We start from the raw sequence: 24,123 nt of genomic DNA on the forward strand, positions 1-24,123 counted from the left end.
TTATAATTAATACAAATATTTAAAGAATAACGACAATCATTATAAGAGCATCTGTAATGGCTGTGTTTCCTATCTACATGGCACAGGGATTGGAAGGACTTTCGGTCTATTTGGCATAAATATATACTGAATAGACAACTTAAAAGTTGATTTTCATAGTCTTCTTTAAATCTTAATTAATTAATAATATTTCAATTATTTTTATTCTTAAAAATTGTTTTTTTATAAAGACTATTTTTAATTGATTTTTCTTGATAAGCATGTTGTTAAATGTTTATTCAGTCTAACGAATTTTCCATTAATAGGCATTCACCTTGATATTATTTTTTTTTGACACATCGGCTAAATAGGGCTTTTAAACAAATATATTGAAGAAGGTTTTTTTTTTTATTTCTTTTATTTTTTTTTTTAAATGATTGTCTATTTTTTTAATATTGCAAATAAATTTTCACAATGAGCGGAGCCATTGAATATGCTAAATAAGGATAACGTTAAGAGAACAATAAAAAAAATAAAATCAAATTCTGCTTAAAAAATATAGAAATCAAATAGTCTTTAACTTTCTAGAAGTGATTAGAAGGTATATGTGAAAAATAAATAAAAATATAATAAAACAAGCTAAAAGGAGTAGTTGTTTAATTATTTATCCGTGTAATATACACTATGTATAAATATATACATAAAATAAAATATACAAAGAACGTTTCAAATATGATTTTGGCCAAGGTGTTTAATCAAGTCATGAATTAAATGGCCTTTCTTAAGAGATATCAAAACGGTAAAGTCATTGTTCTCTAAGAGTAGTCAAAATTTACAAGTTTGGATTAGATCCCCTAATTTCGTGTAAAGTAATGATGATAATAATAACAACTTTAAATCAAATGCTAGGTACAGCTCAGTAATAATAATCACCCTTTCCTAGACAATGATCCAGTTGGAATCCCCTCCTTTTAATATTAAAATTAAAAAAAAAAGAAAAAACAAAAAAAAACAAAAAAGCCAACTATTCCTTTTCCAAAAAATAAATAAATATATAAAAGTCATGAAATTGAAAGGGCCCAAATCTCTATCAGCTGGTTTTCTTGCATGAAAGTAAACAAAAGACTCGGTGTGGATGCGAAGGATTTCTTGCCGTAAATGAAAGAAAGAATTAATGAATATTAATGCATGGACTTTTAAAAATACATTATACATTATTTCTAAGTCTACCTTTCATTTTCATCAACCCCAAGTGTCTTACATATATTTGATCCCATATAAAAATTCCTGCTATATGATTTATATCATTAGATCATTATATATATATATATATATATATATATATATATATAATACACGTATATAAATTGAAATGATCAACTCTCGTTCATATATATAGATTGTGATTGGATGATTACGTCAATCTGATATATGCATAGTCCTGTACACGCACGACCAAATATATATACAGAGTGTACTTCATTTTCCTAACTTTATTGAAAATATATATGCATACGATTCCTATGATTAAATTGCATTTATCACTCTTTAATTTGAAAAAAAAAAAAAGTAGTGCATTTTTTGGGCATTCAAAATTTTAAATTTTTAAATTTTATTCTATTGCATTTTGGTCAAATTGAGTATTTCAGTATGGTTAACGGTTTGAAGATATTAAAATATAAATTTTTAAATTTTAATAGTTTAAATTGCAACAAGTTAAAATTAAAGAGTTTGAATTGTAATATATTATATTTTAATATTAACAAAATGAGATAGTTAACAACCATTGATTTGTCAAAAAATTAAATCAATAAATTAAAAATTGAGAGCTTAAATTACAACATTTTAAACTCAAAATCTAAAAATATAAAATTTTTAAACTAAAAGATATTAAAATGCAATCGATCTTAATTTCTACTTGTTAGAAAACAATTAGAAACTGTCTTGACATATGCATTTTAAAATTATATATATATGAAAATAATCCCGTTATCAATATTTAAATTTTAATAAAATACAGATAACATAATTATGTGTAATCCCACGGAAACACATGCTATTTAAATCCTATTAAAATCTAGAATTTCATATGAGAAAATGAATATATATATATATATATATATATATAGAGAGAGAGAGAGAGAGAGAGATGGGGATAGATTAACTTATAAAAAATAAATAAGAAGAATTCTAGAGAATGAATATCCTGCTACTATTAAAAGCTTATAAATTTCTAACAAAAATTCTAGGCTGCGGTATCTTAGCACCTTCCGCATACCTATCTCTTTTGAGTAGAAAACTAGAAGCTGCCACAAATTCAACATAAAACTAGAAGAAGAGTCTGATTAATTAGCAATTAAAGCATCAATTTTTATGGGGGAGCTGGCCTTAGTTAGTCCCCACAAATATATATATATATATATATATATATATATATATATATATATATATATATATATATATATATATATATATATATATATATATATATATATATATGTGCATTGTGGCAAGTCAAATGTATGATTTAGAAAAAGAAGTCCTTACATTACTCCTCAAAGTCATTTAGATCTCATTTCTTTGACCAAAATAAAAGCTTTCAATAAGTCGTTGATGACTCAGCACAAAAAAATAAAATAAAATAACATAAGTCGTTGATGACGATCCGTATTTACGTACATCTCTACATTAATTATTTTCTGCACATATGAACAAATTTTCTTAGATGACTCCATGTGGAAATTGAACAGTTTGTAGTATAGATTTTTATTAAAAGAAAAAACAAACTAGAAGTAAAAGAAAGGAGGCCTTCATAGAAATTTGTGTCCTGAGTCTAAAGTCAATATGTAAGTATTTTAATAATTATTTCTGTTGTTAATTGTTTAAAATAAATTTCAAAAATATATACCCTTCACACATGTTTGAGATTGTAAAATATAATCTCACGTGGAAGATTGATTTTGACATTAGCTTAAAAATAATATTTAATTATTACTATAAAGTGGAGTGAAATTTGTTTTAAAAAAATTAAATTGACACCATTAATGGATAGTATTCAAAAGCTTATAAAGTGTAGAAACAAATTAAAATTCAGAAATCCAGAAATAGCAAATTAAAATTGAGAAATGCATAGTTTTTTTTCTTTTAGGTATAATATTGAGAAGTCGATAAGGAAAAAAAAAACTACAATACAAAATTCGACCAATGTATTACTCAGATGTTTATCCGTTGATAAGACATGATATCAATCTTTTCTTTTCTATGAATCGTACACGTAACATCAAGATGAAGTAATTTGTCTCCCCTTGTGTCTCCCATTTTATTGTAAGCTGGACTTCATTTTACCTGCCACTTAATCATGCATTCACATTTTTAGGTTATTCTGTATTTGTTTGCAAATTTAGAGGCCAAAGCATCCTCTCTAAGACACGAGCAAGCTTTACGGTACTCTTTGACAAACAAACAAACAAACAAACAAAAAAATCCTAGAAATTTGAATTCAAAATTATTATTTTAAAAAAACATTGTCCAATTTTGTCATTCTATATAACTTAAAACATACTACTTCTATTTGGTATTGCCTCTAAATACTGTTAGATTTTAACATTCAAAATCAGTTGAGGGTGTTTCAATAGTTTTCTGAAGGAGCTTTAAGCTTCCAAATGAGTCTTTAATTAAAACTAATAAAATGTGATTTTTTTCAAAAAAACGATTCTAAAAAACTTGAAGCTCTAAAGAGGCAGAAGAGAAAATTATTAATTTGGATTTTGTGGTTTTTTTTTTTTAAAATTTAAACGAATTTTTTGGTCTAAGTAAAAAGAGCAAAAAGTATAAACATATCTAAGATAGAGGATTGCTTAATTAATAGGTTTAATATGGATAATTTCTTACTCTTGTTCAAGATTTTTCCTATCTCAAAATGGGAGAGAAAAGATCATATTAGGCATTGAAAAAGTTACCATGAGAACATCAGCTGTAGAATAATCAATAATTGACCACAAATCAATGACAAGTTGTTGAGACTAAATTTCTTTCATTATCGTTGTGATAGCTACCTGAATCTTAAAGTGTATTCAAATCTGGTTCCCGAACCAAAACTTTTGACTGAACAAGCTATATATTAAAATTTATATCTTTCTTCATGACTACTCTAAAACCCAAAGTATAATTGAAAAGGTTCTCCAAAAAGGTTCAGATGTCACAAATGTGGAAGTTGGAAAAAATAGCATATAATTAGACTTTGTCCAAACAATATGATACATAAATTTAATTAAATAGTGTGAACTTGAAGAACAAAAGGGTTATTCCTCTTTGAAAATATCTATCATGAATGCTTTGCCTAATTTTATATTCCTTTGTATTTTCTAAGAATATGAATTTTCTTTTTTATTTCGCGAAACACATGAACTATTAGTTAACTTACAACTTTATCTCCTCAAAGAGGAAAATAAAAAATAAAAAATTATTTCTCTACTGCTTTTCTACTCTACCAAACAAATCAACTTTATGGATTAACAATTAATTCCCTCGTTTTTCATTTTTTAAAGATTTTGTTTATCACATTCACTTAATCCAGTCTCCAAGCCAAAAGTAAGTAAAACACTTGTCTAATAATGTTGGCTGGCTGAAAAAGGCATTCTTCTTTTGACAGTCAATAGGTGATTAATTTCCAAAGTATATGATCCACCAGATAAAACTACCCTATTGTTGAATAACAGGGTCAATTCCGGATATTTCATTGTCACCTTTCCACTAAATGAATGTCCCTGAAATATAGCCAGAAAGTTTTTTTCCTTCTTTTTCTTTTTCAAAGAACCAGAAAGAGATTATCACAGAAGTTAACCGAAAAATGAAAGAAAGTACACTGCTATAGATGACAAATACGCATGGCCTTTTTTTGGTTATAATTTCGGTAAAAAGAAAAATAAATAAGAAATTGAGTTTATGAATTATAAGAATTACTGTAGAAGGCTCTAATATTAATAATTACTTTTTCTATTAAAAAAAATTAGAATTACAATTAAAATTTTATTTCAAACAAAACAAGACCACCGTTGTTATCACTAAAAAATTTCTAGGTAAACAGATCAAGATCAATGGATAAGTTTATAGTCTCGTTACACATTTTTACCTTTATTATTACTATTATTATTATTATTTTATTTTATTTTTTTTTTTTTTGGGGGGCAACGGTCTGCTCAGAGACAATAATTAAATTGTGTAGCAATATTCTGCGAATGCAAACTAACGCCAGGTTGCTTAATTTGAATTAATGGGTTTATTTTCAACTAGTCTTCAGATAGAGACTTGGATTAAAGTGTCGTAGCGTTTTAGAATTTCTTTTGCCATCAATTATTACATTTGATTAACCTTGTAAACAATTTTTAACATCTGTTCAAATTGAAGGTGGGAGATTTTTTTTTTTTTTTTAGTTCAAAACTTGATCCAATCCAGAATCTAGGATTAACATCAGTAATCATTGTTACCTGGGTTATCCTCTCAACGGGACCAGTTCCATCTATATATTTTCCATTTTCACTTGAAAGAAGACAAATATAAATATATTTACATATAAATATATATGAAAAAATAAAAAAAGGGTCCCATTATGAAAATTTTCCTCGTATTAACAGAAATCACAATTTCCCTGTAAATAAATTATCAAATTTCTAGTTTCCTACTACTTTTTCATTCTCATTTATAGACAAACATTTTAAATTAATGCAACATCCTTACAAACAACATCAGAAATACAAAAAGACTCCTCTGAAGGCATGTAAGCTGTTCATGCCAGCCAAACGAATGACGTACAGAGCAAATTGGTGAGCTACAACAATTGCAACAAGGGTAGAAAGTTCATACTCTTTAGCTCTAGAGCCAAGCAAAGCCCACTGCATAACCTATACTGAGAATTTGAATAGCTCAATGAAGAAACACATATACAAGTCCAAGTAGATATCTAGCTGCAAACCTTCCCTAAGTTCCAAAGTCTCAGAAAGGCAGGAGTTGGGAGGCAATTCAGTCAATAACAAGGATGATTGGTAATCAGCAACTAGACATGCAAAACCTTGTGAAAATAATTTTATGGCTTTGAGACCCTGTATCAAAACTATTGGATAAACTTTTGGGCCACTTTAGCAAATTGAGGATATAAGACCCGAATATTTGGTTATCTAAACTCCCAAGTTGGTGCTTTTCCTGTAAGATAAAATTTCTCAATACAATAAACTTAGGGGGAATTTAGCCCATTATCCCTTTTAAAAGGGGGTTAACGATATATACCACAGATTTATTTTTGTTTTGTCCTCTTCTTTTTAAATATTCCTAAAGTACCCTTGTATCAAATTTTACTTTTTCCTTTCTTTCACTTCCTTCGAAGTGCTTTTCTTCTCTTCTCCTTCCTCACCCTTCCCCAAAAGACCCCAGAGCCGACTCCTCTCTTCTCCTTCCTAGAGTTGGCTCTTCTCTTCTCCTTCCTCACACTTCCCCCAAAAAACCCAGAGCCTGCTCCTCTCTCACACAGCCTCCTTTTCAGGTACTCTTTCTTCTTTATTATTTGTATGCTGTTGGTTTTCTTAATCGACTGAGATCCAATTTTTAATATGGTGCCGAAAATATTCTGATTAGACGTGGGATTTTTCCTCCTCCTTTTTGGGTGCTTTCAGCGTCATTTGCTGTACTGCTGTAGTTTTGGCTCTTTTGCTGCTTCTGGTTCTTGCCAAGAACAAAATCAAAGTGCAGTTAAAGTTTGCTTAACTGTGGTGATTGTTTCGAATTATTTTTAATGTTAACTTGAACAGGTTCTGGGAATCCCATGCTCTCTAGTCAGGATGTATCGGGGGCAAATAAATGGGTGAAGGACGTAATTGCTCTCAATTCCAAATCTCAAGGTGCAGGAATGTATGTGCTTCCTTATTTGGTTTAATTCTGTGAATTCTAATTTAACCGCTTCAATTTTGTATCTGCAGTATGAAACAATGCTAGTTCCTTTTTTTAGAAAATTACATTAAAATAGTTTTATAGCTCTAGCACTGAATAATCCTCTATACGATGTTAGCAAATTTTCTAAATTTTTATATGATTATTACTGGACATGCATATATATATATATATATATAAGGGTACCCACCTCTAAGATTGTTGAACAATAAGATTGAAGTTAGCTTGGTTTTCTAAGTATCTAGATCAACTTGTCGTAGCCAAGCTCATGTATCTAGGGGATCTGATGTCAGTTGAAGTGCGTTTCTCTTTACATGCTTTGGAAATTTGGTTAAACAAATTTAATGTTTCTTTTTAATTCTTTCTCTGTGTTGCTGATGTATATTAAAGGTGTTATTGCTGTAACTTAGTGCATTAGAGATTCTAATACGTTGTTATTCAACTTTCTCAAGACATTTAGCAAAATAGTTGCAGGAAATTATATGCACTTTGCACTATGGGACCTCTCCTATTTCCTGGGATATTTTTTGTGTTCTCTGTTGCAAATGCGTTTCTATTGCTTCCCTTAGCTTGACTTAATAACGTAGATAACCTAGGAAAAGAAGAAATCCTATGCAAGTGTGTTCTTACTTGGTTCTCTCTTAAATCTTTTGATTCAGAGAGAGGCAAAGACTGATAGCATAGTATATGTCAGACTTGGGTGCTGAAGTTAACTATCACAAGTTCCAGCCTCAAGCTGTTCAGTTTCATCCGCTGCATTTTTTTTCTGGTCCAGATTCTAGAAAAACTGAACAGAATATCAGTTGTTCAGCATATGGTACCAATGTTGTTGGAATAATAAGAGCACCAAGTGGTGATGGGAAGGAAGCAATTGTCCTTGTAACACCTTTCAATTCAGCGAAAATTAATCAGGGCGAGGCTTTGTCTTTAGGCATTGCATACTCAGTATTTTCCTTGCTCACCCGTGTCACTTGGCTGGCCAAGGATCTTATCTGGCTGGTTGCTGATTCCCAGCATGGAGAATATGCAGCAGTTGCTGCATGGCTAAAAGAATATCACACACCACTATTTACCAGATTGCGCACAGCAAATGTGGAAATATGTCTTGAAATTAATAATGTGCATGAAGTGGAAGAGAGCCCAATTGCTAAAAGGAAGATATACGATGAATTTTGATGTGCTGGGACTATGGCTGCAGCCCTTGTCATTAAGGTTGTGGATAAAAAGGAACAATCTGAGAACAGCCTTAGCATCTATGCCGAGGCATCAAATGGGCAGATGCCAAACCTTGACCTCATAAATATTGTGAACTATTTAGCTGTACATAGGTAAGGGTTGCGGGCAAAGTGGACAAGATGTGGTCTGTACTTGACTCCAAATGGCTAAAGATTTTGGGAGAATTATTGGAATCAGCAGGACAAGTGGCTAGATCCTTAAACCCCAATGGAAATTTGGTATTCCAGCAGCTGATTATGTTGAAGACACTACTACACTTGCAAGTTCATTGTATAACCAGGTGGTTCTTCTTTTCTTTTTTTAATTTCTTCTTTTGCTGTGGGGATTGTCATTCTTTGCCTATTGATCAAAATTGAGGGAACGGGAGATAAGTGTTTTATCACTTATCTGATGGTCGAGTTTATGCTTACTTATGTGTTTTTCCTGACGTTAGGCTTTGGGTGTTCCCACTGGTCCACATGGTGCTTTTTGTGATTACCAAGTCGATGCAATAACTTTGGAAATTTCATCCAGAGCTTCTTTTGATAGCAAGAACAGGAGAAATGAATTTCTTTTAAGATGTGGCCGGTAAGTTCTTACTATATCTCTTTCCATTACTGTTGTGACTCGCCTTTTTCGACCATTGAACACTGTCTACTATTTGTTATGCAAATGGCCAATTCAAAATGAACAGCTTGGGTGGTTTGGAAATTTTTTATGGTAAATCATAATAAAAATTTCTATAGCTGGTGAAAAAAAACCCTATGTTAATATCCTCACAAATTTTTTTTTAGGATATTGGCAGTTAAGCACCCCGAATTTTACTGTTAGTCCTTCCGTAAAAAATTCTTAATGGAATGATCAGACAAGGGTAGATAAGGTAATTTCACATACTCTTTTTCTTCTTCTTCTTCTTCACATATACCACCAAATTTGAACTCCAATCTAATACAGAAGAGAGGTCCTCACGGGTATCACTAAAATTGATTTTCTTGTTCATCACTGCAATTAATCATATTTTTTATCCCTTATTATTTTGCTTTTTGCCCACGAAACCCACTCAATCACATAGGGATTTCCATCTCCAAAGCAAACCTCTCTCTCTCTCTCTCTCTCTCTCTATATATATATATATATATATATATATACATATATATGTTTCTCACACCCATGGGAGTTTCCCACTTGGGGAGGCAAAGTATACAACCAAAAAATAAAAGAACATAATAATTAGAAAATATAAATTATAAAGAAAAAAAAGAAAAAACAAAAATTGCCTCAATATGAGCATTTTGGTAAGCATGAAAGAAAGGAAAGAGAAGGTGAAAAAGAGACCGGAAAGGTGGCATTTTTCTCTTTTCTCTTTTTTGTTTGTGTTTTTGTAAGCGTAAAAGAAGAAAAAGAGATCTAGAGTTTGAATTTGGAGTTTGTGTGCAACGGGGAACAAGTTTTGCAAGAAAGAAGAAAAAGAAAAAGACGAAGGAGAAGAAGAAGAACAAGAAATATGAAATTACTTGATCTATCCTCACTTAATTAGCACGTGCACAGTACATGATCATTCCGTTAAGCATTTTTAACAGAAGTACCCACGGTGCAAGCAAAAAAGAAGTTTAGGATGCATAATGCCAGAAAAAAAAGTTTAGAGTGTAATGTGTCAATCCTGATAAAGTTCGGGGTACTTAGCTGCTAATATCTCTTATTTTTTGCATCATTTTGGTTAGCTGGCTGAAAAATATTCCCTTGCTGATGCAGGTTAATTGAAGGAGTCATACGCTCAGTAAACAACCTTCTCGAGAAGTTCCACCAGTCATTCTTTCTATATCTATTAACATCTCCTGGTAAATTTGTATCGGTAGGAGTCTACTTGATTATTTTTGCACTTCTTGTTGCACCAGTTCCTATGGTTACAGCACCTCTCTATGCTGATGCCAACAACGTGGATTCTGTACAAAAAGATGAACCCACATCTTCAACCAGCGTTGCCAATGAGCCTGGCATTACTCTCAGATCATGGAAATGGATTAATGCTGCAAAGAAAGTTTTTATTTTTATTTTTATCATTATTGTATAATTAAGAAAACTGAGGATGAATCTAATCATGATAATTATGAATATATCGTCGAATTATTAGAAAGTAGCTCTTGATATTTGCCTTTCCCATTATTTTGTTTTATGCATAAATAGATATAAAGAAGTACTTAGAAAGGAAAATAAACATATAATTTATGTATATATAAAAGAAATGGTTAATTAATGCCTAAACTCATGGGTTTGTGCTTTGTTTCTTGGGCTCTAAGTCCCCTGACGAAAGGCAAGGCAACAGTAACAATAATTTCAAAAAAAAGCCAAAAAAGGGAAAGCGATGGCTAGGTATGTGTGATCAAACCAACACCAGAAACAATAAATAACAAGGTGCAATCCAATTCCAATCTCATACACAAAGAAAGTTCATGATCGAGCACTAGAAATATTTAATAAAAACTTTATTAATCCATGGAAAAAAAAAAAATAACGCTGTTGGATGACCCCACACCAACATGATGGATATCTAATTTTTGTTACTAATATAATCTGAACCATTCTCAAGAATTTTATAACTTCTTAAACAAAATAAAATAATAATACCCCAATGTTTTATACACTTTTGAGGCTGTCAAGTACAAGCAAAAAAAGCAAAATTCCTAGGCTAATTCCTTTATTAACCAAATACTAAAAAAATTACAATGTTTCTCAAACTACATAACATACCATACCATAAATAAACCCCTGTGGTAATCATATTTTACCAATTTGAATACTGTAGGACCTTCGGTAATTACCGATGCAACCTACGGTAATCAATTTGTCCATGCTTGAAAAATTACTGTAGGTTTCTTCAGTAATTACCGAAATTCCAGTGGTAATCACATAACATGCTTGAAAAATTACTGTAGGTTTCTTCAGTAATTACCGAAATTCCAGTGGTAATCACATAACATTACCGTAGGTTGCATCGGTAATTACCAAAGGTCCGACGGTAATAAATTTTTTTTGCCAATTTGAGATATTTTTCCGAACTTTTGGAATTTTTTTCTTCTTAGGATCATTAAAGAAAATATATTTTGTATGTTGTTGCATTTAACACACATTAGGAGACTTGTGGGGGCCAATAAATTGGTACAATGTGATAAACATAGGAGTTTCGGTAATTATCGACGAAACCTATGGTAATTTTTCTAGCAACTATAAATTGATTACCGTAGGTTTCATCGGTAATTACTGAAGGCCCCACGATAATCAAATTTTTGTGCCAATTTGAGAACTTTTTTAGAACTTTTGGGAGTTTTTCTCTTTAGGATCACTGAAGAATGTATATTTTGCATGTTGTTGCATTTAACACACATTAGGGGACTTGTGGAAGCCAAAAAATTGACAAAATGTGATAACCATATGGGTTTCGGTAATTTCCGATAAAACCTATGATAATTTTTCCAGAAACTACAAATTGATTACCGTAGGTTTTATCGGTAATTACTGAAAGTCCTACGGTAATCAAATTTTTGTGCCAATTTGAAAACTTTTTTCAGAACTTTTGGGATTTTTTCGCTTTAGAATCATTGAAGAATATATATTTTGCATGTTGTTGCATTTAACACACATTAGAAGACTTGTGGGGGCCAAAAAATTGGTAAAATATGATTACCATAGGGATTTCGGTAATTACCAATGAAACCTACGGTAATTTTTCCAGCAACTACAAATTGATTACCGTAGATTTCGTCGATAATTACTGAAGGCCCTACGGTAATCAAATTTGTGTGCCAATTTGAGAACTTTTTTAGAATTTTTGGGATTTTTTGTCTTTAAGATCATTGAAGAATGTATATTTTGCATGTTATTGCATTTAACACACATTAGGAGACTTGTAGGAGCCAAAAAATGGGTAAAATATGATAACCATAGGGGTTTCGATAATTACCGATAAAACCTACAGTAATTTTTCCAGCAACTACAAATTGATTATCGTAGGTTTCATCGGTAATTACCGAAGGCCCTACGGTAATCCAAAACCAAAAGACATTGCTTGCCATTAAAACAGCAATTGAAGATCTACCAAAACCATCAAGTCGACCAAAATTGAAATCCAGAACCAAAGGACTAATTAGGAAGCAAACCATATTCCTAGCTATGGCTCCCAAAGCCCCAAAGAGAACATTCAATTGCTTCTCCGACCTCCTTGATGCAGATTTTTCAAAAGAAACCTTGGTGAGCAACGTCAAAAACTTAAAAACACCCACAAATCCTAGTAGAATCGGAACAACACCGCCATTTGCTAAAGACCCAGATTCTTCCGATCCACCATTCAAGTATTTCTGAAGAAGTAAAGAAGAAATAACCACAAGAGAGAAAGTAAAAGCATTCCAATACTCGTAGAAATAAAGGCGAGATTGAAGATGGGCATCGTCGAGCATTAGCCTAAAGATCTAAGCATTGCTTTCATCGAACTCAAACTTGTTGTCCTTGGATTTGGTCCTCTTTCTAATTTCAGCATTGATTTTGAATGAGAATCCGGAAGTCGAATCGAAGGAGCCACAAAAGGTTTCCTTGTATTAGATTTAAAATAAAAGACATCCAAATCTTTTAAATTTTTTTTTAAAGGTGTAATGGATATTAAAGGATAAAACAAAAAAGTTCACCAATATAAAGGTATATATCGTCATGGCCCTTCTGAAGAGGGCATTGGACCAAATTCCCCTAAATTTAGTCACTACCACTGAATAAACGATTTGAACATACACAACCATGTATTGCTCTGTTTCTTCCTTCTTTTGGCAATGGGCTAGGAATGAAGACCTACCATCATATTCAATAAAGACAACAACGCTTCTAGTTTTCTGACCCAAATAAATGGAATAAATAACACAAACTATCATACATTGTCTATTCATATGAAAAATTTGTAGTTATGATCAAAGGAACACAACTTAAAAGTCTTGCAGTTAAAGATGGGAAAATGCTGGTTTTCCGCATAAGAAACGCATTATTTTCAAGTAGAAGGCTATGAATTATGATTGCTTACTTGCATTCATTTGTAGATTTTTGAAGCGATCTTATTTTGCTGTGGCAACAGCCAAAAAGTTTGATCCCAAATGACCAGAGGAGAGAACCATGGACCTTAAAGATTAGGTGCTCTCGTCAAGCTCATTGGCAGCTATATCTTCGTCTTTAGTGCCTCATAAATTCGTATTGGTATGTTTGATGTAGAATTATTTCTTCTTCCTCTTATTTGTTTCCGATAAAATAGGTCAAATATCAGTTGGTTCCTTAAGTACCATACAAAAAGACGTGTACTTTCAATCAACCTTGAACACTAAAATATCATAATATAACATTGACGTACCTTTCAATTGCAAATTTATTTTACTTCACGAACTACTTTTCTTTATACAGCTGCCTACATATTTGATGCCTTACAAAACTCTAAACTAAAAAAGAAAGAACAACCCATAAAGCATGACATAACATGGTTAGACCTTATCAATACAAAAGCTTTAAAATTGTGAAAGATTATTTGCTTTACCAACTGCTCAAATCTATCTGACATCTTAAAAACAAATATCAAAGTATAGAGAATTACAAAACATTAAATACCATATAAAACCCACTTACCAAACATTAAGAAGAGACTTGGAAAAAGGAAATGGTAAAGAGATTTAACAAATGCTAACAAGAAAGCACATAAAAGACTTGACTAGTGCCTGTCTAAATTCTATGTTTTTAAGGTACAGAAAGTTACACAACAAGTAAATTCTTCATCTTGAGAGACAGAAACTCCTCCAGAAAGCCACACTTTGAATATAAAAGCTACTGCAACAGTAGAAGATTATTAACCTACAATAATATAATATCACCATCAATTTTGACGCACATAAACAAAATTGGAAGCCAACCATATTACCATATCACTTTACCAACATTTTTGCAATCTTCTAAATTCCTACACAGATAGAAGCCCATAAAATAGAGACTTCGGTTCTTCAACCATCATATTGCCTCTCACAGCAAGCAGTGAGAGACAGGCTAACATCAAGCAGGCAACGATGCATTAGGGTTTCTTCCAGTAAGAAAAGCCAGGTGCAACATTGTTGTGGATTTCTCGAATATGCATTAGCCATTTCTTAGAATTACAAAATTAAATCTTCAAGCTTATGGTATTCATTCTACTCCATAAAATTATATATCTTAAATTATAATTTAGTAAACCCTGAGAAACGAAATCAATAAATTTCATTGCAATCATCTCTAAAAAGCTAGAAAGAGCCCCAGCATTAGGATTATTGCCATCTTTGATTGGATGTTAAGTGGCTTCCGCAGAAAGGGAAAAAAAAAAAAAAACAGCTTTCGCCTAGATGGAAGTTTCTTTAACATTTTCTTTCAGCCTAGTTTAGTCTCATCAAGATGTTCGCCCAGTTCAACTGAAGGTTGATGGAAGCTGAAAACTAACAATCATATTCCATCAATGCTTTCCATTCAAAAACCGAAAACACAGAACTGGGAACTCATTCCAGTAAAATCCCATTCCACTGCATTTATCTTGAAAGCTGAGACTGAAGATGCAATTTTTTCTCACTCTGATTATCATAAATCCATTCCACTGCATTCACAGCTGATAAAAACCATTCCATTCCATCATTATTCACTATCTTTAATGCAGAGTTAATCAGACTGAGAAAATTGCAACTTCAATCTCACCTTTGATTTACCCCTAAAAAACAAAAAAACAAAAACCCAATTTTCAAAACATAATCTCATTGTTTTAATCCTAAACCCTTTTGTTATTTCACAATGTAGATCTTACCCATGTAAAAACTAGGGAAATTAGGAATAAAGAAATATTTATATATATATATATATATATATAAAAGAAAATATTATATTGGCTGCTAGAAATGGACAGCTTATAGGAAAGCAAAGAATCTAAAGGCACAGAGAAACTGAGAGGGATTGAACCTTCAGAGCATCATCATCACGAGGTCCAAAGGGCAGAGTGGAGCAGAGCTGAGACAGTAAATCTCAGAAGAAGAAGAAGAAGAATACGAGCAGCAAAATGCAGACACAAAATTCAGATTGAAAACTATATCAGATTGAAAGGGCCATCATTATTCCCCCCTCAGTTTTGGTTTCGTATCCACATCTTCTGTGAAACTTTTTGCCGCTTCAAGTATTTTCTCTTCCTTTACTCCACTCTAAAAAACCCTTACCTAATTCCCAAAAAAGTTTCCTGCTTATATCTACATATATATCATTTTCATTAATAACATTTTAGCCCCTTAAAATGCACTTTTTTCCGCCTCGTAGTTTAAGTTATAAAAATGGCAAAATATCATTTTGCCCTCTAAACTATTGCACATTTTTCACTTTGCCCCAAATTTGAAAAATCACCGCAATGCCCACTTAAGTTAGAGTGGCAACGAGTCGGCAGTGGACCTGTTTTTCAATTCCCAGTCCCCATGGAGATTTGTATACCTTGCTCTTTTTTCTTTTTTCTTTTTTCTTTTTTTTTTTCGATTATTTGATTAAAGATTTAGGGAAATCTTGAGCTTACAGTATTTGTTATTTTTCTAGCAAAAATTATTTTGTCATGAATACTTAATGCTGGAATCCAACTCGATGCAACAAATGATGGCAACAACACCATAAAAGAGGAAAAAAATTATGCATTCCAAAATGATCGTGCAAAACCAGTGAATCTTATTCAGACATCATGTCATGTCCATGAAGTATTGAACAGTGAATGATTTATAAAAGATCTCCTTACCACCATAAAAAGGGTCAAAAGAAATGTTTAATCTTTGATAACATAACAATTTTCCGTTTTTCAAAGAGATCTCTTTGTACATCTCTAAGTTTGTAAAGTGTTGTTTTGTGTGATCTTCTAAAAGGGTTAATAAAATAGTCCATATTGTTTGTCAATGAACGGCGAACCAAAATGTAGATGGGTCTATAAATTAAAGTTGACTTCGGTTCTATTTTAATGTTTATAGGATGCAGAAGAATGTATTTGAAGAAGCCTTCTGAATTTAAACTTTAATGATCTTAGTATATTTTTTTTGTTTCAAAAAATAAGCCCAAAAAAAAAAAAAAAAAAAACTGTCTTCTGTTGGTCATGCATTTCTTTTATATTTTTCCTTTTAAGGTAATGAGATTTTTCACAATAATATATTCAATGATTTATTAATATGATGTCAAAAGAAAATCATTTACCTTCGCATTGTACCGTTGGGATGCACCATTTTCCTCTTTTATAGAACTACCATAATTCATTACATCAAAGAAGATTTTAACATTAAGTATCCATAACAAATATTGTTGTCAAAACTATCAACAGTGGTAATTATATGGGAGCATTACCCAACATAAGGGTGGACTTGCCTTGGATTTTGGATTGGTCTTTCCAAAAAGGGCCTAATATAAATCTATAATGATCATTATGTAATTGGATTTTTTCAAAAAGTAAATTGACTTAGACGAAGCGATTAGAACCTAAAGAGTACACTTTTGAATTATATATATATATATATATATATATATATTTTGTAGGGATTGATTGTTCACTCCATTAATTGTAATTTTTGGGACAAACAGTTTGATCGTCTCAAATCCCCATGGATGCACCTTTGCAGGGGATTTTATATAGAAGCATTACCCAACATGAGGATGAGGCTAAGGTTTAAGTCCCGAATTGGTTTTTCAATAAATAACCAAACGAAAATTTATAAGTCTGTAAAATTTATCCATTATTTAAAAGGATTAACCTAAAGAAGTGAGTTTGACTAAAGAATAAGCTATTGAGCTTGATTATAAATAGTTGATAGGAATTAATTCCATCCCTATCCCTCCCATTAATTGGAATTTTTGGAACAAAGAGTTGCATTATCCTAAATAATATAAACTCCAACTTTATAGGAATTGTCATTGCTAAAAAATTAATCGAACAATATAAAGAAACTATTTTGGCTAATACAAAAATGTCAATATAGTATAAAACTCACAATGTACATTTCAAATATTATTCGATCAATACAAAAAAAAGAAAAAACAGAAATTTGCGTAATATAGTCACAGTAACATAATTGTAAGATTTTATTGATACTTGAACACATTAAGAACTATTTTTTTAGTTAACATATCAAGAATTAACGAGAGAGTAAATAAAACTGAAAAACAAATTAAAACAAATTTAGCGTACTTTACTCTCTTCTATCGCTTGTATTTTCCTTCTTGTCAATACCTCTATATAATAATAACCAATCTCCAGTGACAATAATATTCAATGGCTAAGGGTAAGGCTTCAAAGGTAACAAATTTTGGGATAAATGATAATTAACAAGAAATAATGACAGTGATTAAATGTAATTGAGGGTTACAAATACGAAGCATCCAACATTCCTAATTACATTTGAATATAAGGACCACCACCACAGTTCTCGAGCCCATCTCATCTACTAAACTTCTTCTAAAACCATGGTAAACTTAAACGATTTTTCTTACAGTTCTTTCCGTTTGGGTACTCAAAAAATTCTGTAAATTATTATTTGCAGAAGTAGAAAAGATATAAAATATTGATTAAAAAAAAAACAAAAAAGGAAAATTTGATAAAACAAATCCAATAAAATAATAATTTGATTCTTCCACCTATTACATGCACCCTCATATATTTTATCGAATAATGTCAAACCTGAGATTTAATTAATATGAAAAATGAAAATATATATATATATAATATAAATTATCAGACACGAAGAGATGGTCAAACAAAAACCTGAGATAGGATTTTCATTTTACTTATGTACAATGGAAGCAGTTCCATATGCTGCTGAAATGACTTGGATTGAGAAATAGAATTTCCAGAACCAGCTCCATCTCTCTGTGTTTTTGGATCAAACCATACACAAAAATCCATGTGGTTTTTACTTCAAAATAAGATTTTCGACAACTTCAACTAACACCGATAACATACCAGCAGATGTAAAACAAACTCAACAACACAATTGAAATACACCACCATCATTCATCAACATGTGACCACTGACTTTGGATGGGATGAAGATTGCAATTGAGAAAGAGCAGTATCACTTTCTTCGTTCTCGTCGAAAACAATAGGGTTTCCAAATGCATGCTTCCTGTTAACCAAACAAGTAGAGGGTCAGAATTCCAATACATAGAAATCAATGATCTTCAAAATTTGAAAATGACAAAGTGGAAAAGAAACAGAAGGCTACTAGAAGCAGTGGATGATAAATAAGTTTTTTTTTTTCCTTGATAAATTAACCAACAAAATCAATAACACTAGAAATTGCAGTTCCTAAACTATCATTCTCCAAGAGGAAAAAACTTGCAGGTGTCATTTTTCATTCATTTGTATATAAATACGCGGGAATACGACAAAGCCTATCAATAATTAGTACATTAACTTCTGATCTGTCCACATTTCCATTTAGCATAAACTGAATAAGTCGGTGGGATAAAATCATTTGTAAAGTTTCTTCTATAGACAAACATAGGTATAAATAAAGCATATCTGACCATCTAAATAAATACGGGATGGTCATGTTCACTATTTTAAGTCATTCCAAAACTTCATGTTCACCATTTTAAGTACGATTTCGTGAAGCCTATACAATGAAAATGTAACATACGGTCAAGTGAATCATAACCAAGAATGAATAATTGAGAACACAATTATTAAAAAACAAAAAAATGAAATGAAAATTTTTCAGTATTCGCACTTTGATTGGCATGCCAATACCTCTACCAAACAACACTTCCACTCCAAAAAGAAAGAGATTAAGAGAGGGAAACAAAATGATGGTCCTACGCCATACCTCTGAGTTACCACACTCTCTTCTGACAATGCCTTTTCAAGCCTCTCCTCAAATGGGGTCGCATGCCAGCTCACTTTCTGATCCTGGAGGAGTAACAAGGACTTTAGATGCTTAATTAAAAATTAAAGGCCACGAAGAGTAAAGAGAGTAGCATGACATACCTCCTTGTACTTATTGGTGGAATTTGGTATTCCATTCCCATCCCACCACTTTGGTGAGATACGAGAGGGCTCATCTTCAATCCAATGAGCAGCTACCATCCCAATAATAGGTCTGTCCACGGGGGTTCTACCAGCATGAGGCCTAAAATTCTGATGATTGCGGTCTTGATTAGATGATACTGGCTTCAGCCAAGAGGATAAACTAGCTTCCACCTTGAGCTCCTTCCCAGATGAAGTTTCTTTTACCCCCTCTTTTGACTTAGGGGTTGCACTTTCAGCCTCCTCAAGAGATTCTCTTAGCTCATCTGAAAGTTGGTCGAAGTTGTAGTCATCTTCTTTCAGTGCTTTCCACTGTGAGGAACTTTGAACTGGGTTCAAAACTGAATACACATACTGGGACCTGATTCGAGACTTCCCATTTGGAAAACTTTCCATGTTTGCGGGGAAAACAGTTCCAGGTGTTTGCATCTCATCAGAAAGCTTTAGTGGTGTTGGATAAGGTAAAGGCTTTGTTATGCTCTGATTAGCTGGTGATTCAGACTTCCCTAAATTTTGGCTACAATATTCAGATGAAGAATCTCTGGAAGACGATAAATCAAAATCACATTCGAAGCGCACAGTTTTGCTTCTGCACTGATCTGTGGCTGAAATCCATGGCGACACCAAAGTTGCAATCTTCTCGGTCTCATTAGCATGCACCTTGGCCGCCATATGAACACTACTCATTCCACTGCCTTCACAGCTGTTAGAGACACTTCCACTACTCTGTACGTTTGATAAACAGCTATGGAAAAGAAAAAAATGGAGGACAAAAATCAGGATCCACTTAAATGTGTAAAAATTATATGTAAGAAATGCAACACTCGGTGCCAAATTTCATCCATATGACATATACCATGCGACAGGCCTACAGAAATTGAAAAGAACAAAAAAACCAAAAACTGGATCTGATGACTCTAACTCTGTACCATCAATTCAAATTGATCATATAAAAGACAGTGGTGAGATGGCCTCAATAGGATATAGAAAGTTTGGGGTACAACCTGCTAGGTGTATGCTCTGAAAGATCTGACCCCTTGCCCCTTTCTTCAGAGATTTTAATGGGTGTGGGGGGTTGATCTGGCTGATTCTCCAACTGAAGCTTCTTAATGGATGTGTTGTGAAGCCATGAATTAAATTTTGAATGTTCTGCTGTATCTCCATCATGAAGGGGTGAACCATTCAACCTCGATGCTTTCCGAATTTCTACTGGAGTCTCCACCAAAGTACCACAAGCTTTCAAAAACTTTGCCTGCAGAATAAATTCTATATGTCAAATAGATAAAACTTCCAAAAAACCCACAATTCAATCTAGTAAAAAGTAACCAAAAGCCAAAAATTCCCCTTTTAGGCTCTAGGATAGCCAGACTAATTGCAAAAGTGACTAAACTTTAAGAGATTCCTTCCATTACATCTAATTTCTCTTATAATTTTATAGCAATGCATCAGCAAGGAAACAAAAAATTACTACCCTAAGCAGCTACCACGATTTTGTGTCAAACTGAGATAAATTAACTCTTCAATTACTTTATCAAGCAACAGGAATGAATGTATAAACAATTCATAAAATCATGTGCAGAGATGGAAAATATATCTAACAAAAAACAACGAAAAGAAAATTAAATATAATAGTAAATCACATCTGGATACCTCATTTTTGAGCTCGTTATCAATCGTTGGAGAACCAAAACAAGCAGATTTGCTATCCTTACATGGAGAATCTTCTTTGTCTTTAAAATGAGGAAAAAAAATCGAAGATTAATTTTTTTTTTTAAATAATAATAATAATCACCAATTTAGATTTGATTTTCAGGGAAAAACTGTGGGAGTAAATATGATGGAAAGAAGTGGTGTACCTTCGGAAGAGAATAGAGACGACAAACGATTTTGTGATACGACTTCCTGAATAAAACCAAACAGAAAAGAAAATGAGAAAGCGATATAAGAATTCACCGGTCCTCTATTTGGCGGCTGAGAAAGAATATGTTTTTTCTTCTACTTTCACGATTTTGGCGTAAACTGAACGGAATTCTAATTTTCTACAATAATCTGTGCTGGAAAACGTAAAAAGACAACAAAGAGACAGAGTTTTCATTTTGTTCTAAGAAATTCCCTTTTATTTCTGTTCTGCTAATTTCAACATACAATTTCTCAACTTTTAATCAATTTACTAAGCAACCAAACAGTGGTTTGGAAAAAAATTTAAAAAAAAAAAAAATTATGGCAATTACCTTAGGGGGGAAAACAAAAACAAAAAAAAAAAAAAAAAAAAAACGTAACTCCAATTTTATTTCATTTCATTTAAGAATTTGCCGAGCAACTTGACAGAAAGAATTGATAAGATAAAATCGTTGAATTATACCGTTGGTATAGAACGAGAAGTTTCGGAGACGAGGTTAGCTCTACAACGGTGTCGATGGTGGTGGTCGTGGTGGCGGCGGTCATCTTTGTCCCTAAAGCAACCAAAAAAGCAGCCCATTGCTCTTGAAATCGATCTGTCAAGAAACCCCACCACCGATCTACAAACAGAACCTAGATCACGGTTCAACAGCGAGCATAACATGGATTTTCATAAAATAAAAAATCAATAATTTGGAAAATTCGATTTCCAAAAAAAAAGAAAAAGAATCAGAAAAAGAAAATTAAAACCCTAGCTTTTCTTGGGGTTTAATCAGAGATTTTGTGGATGTAAAAGAGAGAGAGAGTTGTTGGGTCGTTTTTGAAATTTGAACTAACAAAAACGAGGGAAAGAGGTACGTCTCTCTAAAATAATAATAACTTTTTTGTGGGTTTTGACCTTTTTTTTTTTTTTCTTATACTACTCGATAAACAGGTCCACTAAAAAGCTTGTACTCGCTCTTTTAAAATAGCCACGTGTTGAAATTTGGATAAATTGGTGATTTCGATACTGCTGATTTTCCAGTAGAAGAGCGCGCGTGTTGTTTAGATTTTGAATGTGAATGTGGGGAAGATTTTGTTGAAAGCAAAGAATGTTTCTGTGATCATTACGGGCTTTTAATGGATTGGATTCGTAACGTCTAATTTTGCTCTTACTTTGTATTAATATTTTGCCCTTTTATATATATATATATATATATATTGTTTTAAATACGTAAGCAAATTAATGTGTATATTTACAAAGATATTCAAGATTTTGCTTTCATTATTATAATTATGCAATACGTCAAAAAGGATCCAAAAATTAATAAGATAAGTGATTTCAGACTTTGCATGAATAATGAACCTCCAAATCGAAATTCAAATTTCACACAAGGTGTGGAAAGATGGACTTGTAATTGGATTTTATTATTATTATTATTATTTGTTTTAATAAAATCAAAGATTTTGATGGAAATAACAATTGAAAAGAGTTTTTTTTTTCTTTTTCCTTTTTTTGTTTTTTTTTTGTTTTACCATTTATATGAAATAAAATATTATTCTGTTACTAAACTCAAGGGGCTCGAAGTACACTTGACACACCTCAAATATATATATATATATATATTTGAATAAACTTCACAGTCACACAACTTAAAAAATATATATTCTTAGATTGTTATATCTTTTTTTTTTTTTTGGGGAGAATATTGTTAAATGTTTTTTAAGTTTTAAAATATCAACCAACACAAAAATAAATAAATAAATCATACTTCATTTTTTTTTATATATGTGTATATATATATATATATATCTTGAGGTGAAGCAATTCAAATTCAGATAAGAAGAAATAATTTATTATTGAATTATTCTATTCACCAAATTATACTTTTATACTTTTATATAAACTGTCGGACTAATGAGTGATAATTACAACTACTGGTAAATAGTTTATTTTTAGAATCAAACCTCATATGACATACTTAAATAAAAAAATTTTAAAAAAAAAAGCTTATAAGACATAATATTTGTTAATATTTCAAAATAGTTTATCAAGTAGGGTTGACTTAATTTATAAAACACTCACACATACAATTGGGAAGTAGAAAGTTGTAGGTTCAAAACACCAAATTTTAAAAGAGAGTTATTATATTGATCTTAAAAAAAAAAAAATCCAAAATAGGTTTCCTATTTAATAATATAATGGATAAACCAAGATTGTCCCATGCTACTATCCATATATATGACTCTTTTTATATTGCCTTAATAATCAAAAGTAAAATAATTATACGAAGCAAAATATTTGTACTTGATCTTAAAAAATTTACAATAACACTAAATTTATCAAAATATTCATTGAATAAATTACTAAATGATATGGTAAATTGAAAACAAGAAAACTATTTTTTATTGGATAGTTTTCAAAATCATCCACCATGACCCAAAATGCAAAATGTGACATTTAAAATGGAGTTTGATGTCAAGATTATCCACTCCATCCATCTTATGAGCTCTTGGTGTCAATTTGTTTGGTATATGATGTATTCGTGTTGATTAGAATATCCTGAATTGCCAAATCTTGTTGAAGTTGAAATTGCAGAAATACAGTAAAATATAGATGGTTTATTAGAGAAAAGAATACAAGAAAAAAGATGAAAGAAAAGGATGGGCATTCCCTAAATGCCAATGATGGTTTTATGGTGTGGTATGGTGGTATGTCATATGGACCCAAAGGACATGGAAAAGCAATGGTCACCAACAACATTATAAAAGAAAAAAATAAAAGATTGCTTTCATTGTAGTCGTTGGAACTTGAGAGTGATATGACCTAACCAAATTATTATGTCTTTTGAGCTTTTAGGTATCTTACTTTGCATAGTCACACACACACACACACACACACACACACATATATATATATATATATATATATATATATATATATATAAGTAGCCCTAGAGAATTATTATTTTTTTTTTTTCAGTCCCCCTCCCATTCCAAAAACAAAAAGATAGTATAGTCTGTTGATAATTTTTATCCATTTGATT

At 31.6% G+C, this 24,123-nt stretch overlaps 1 protein-coding gene, 1 long non-coding RNA gene and 1 pseudogene across 2 annotated transcripts; 1 reads left to right on the forward strand and 2 right to left on the reverse strand.

Annotated features, from left to right (window-relative positions):
* Nucleotides 1-56: 56 nt before the first annotated feature.
* Nucleotides 57-10,270, forward strand: LOC107416585 (uncharacterized; annotated as a pseudogene).
* A 3,400-nt stretch (nucleotides 10,271-13,670) lies between these two features.
* Nucleotides 13,671-15,418, reverse strand: LOC112491300 (uncharacterized). The gene is made up of 2 exons (XR_007240453.2): nucleotides 14,089-15,418; nucleotides 13,671-14,004 (listed from the first exon to the last, which is right to left on the reverse strand). It is a non-coding gene; the product is annotated as an uncharacterized LOC112491300 (long non-coding RNA).
* A 2,502-nt stretch (nucleotides 15,419-17,920) lies between these two features.
* Nucleotides 17,921-21,945, reverse strand: LOC107416586 (protein JASON). The gene is made up of 7 exons (XM_048472301.2): nucleotides 21,561-21,945; nucleotides 21,055-21,100; nucleotides 20,849-20,928; nucleotides 20,203-20,450; nucleotides 19,160-19,943; nucleotides 18,999-19,081; nucleotides 17,921-18,296 (listed from the first exon to the last, which is right to left on the reverse strand). The coding sequence occupies exons 1-7, from the start codon at nucleotides 21,759-21,761 to the stop codon at nucleotides 18,188-18,190; spliced, it is 1,551 nt and encodes a 516-aa protein (XP_048328258.2). The 5' UTR covers nucleotides 21,762-21,945; the 3' UTR covers nucleotides 17,921-18,187.
* Nucleotides 21,946-24,123: the final 2,178 nt, after the last annotated feature.

The sequence above is a fragment of the Ziziphus jujuba genome, chromosome 4, assembly GCF_031755915.1.
Source record: "Ziziphus jujuba cultivar Dongzao chromosome 4, ASM3175591v1".
Classification (NCBI taxonomy): Eukaryota; Viridiplantae; Streptophyta; class Magnoliopsida; order Rosales; family Rhamnaceae; genus Ziziphus; species Ziziphus jujuba.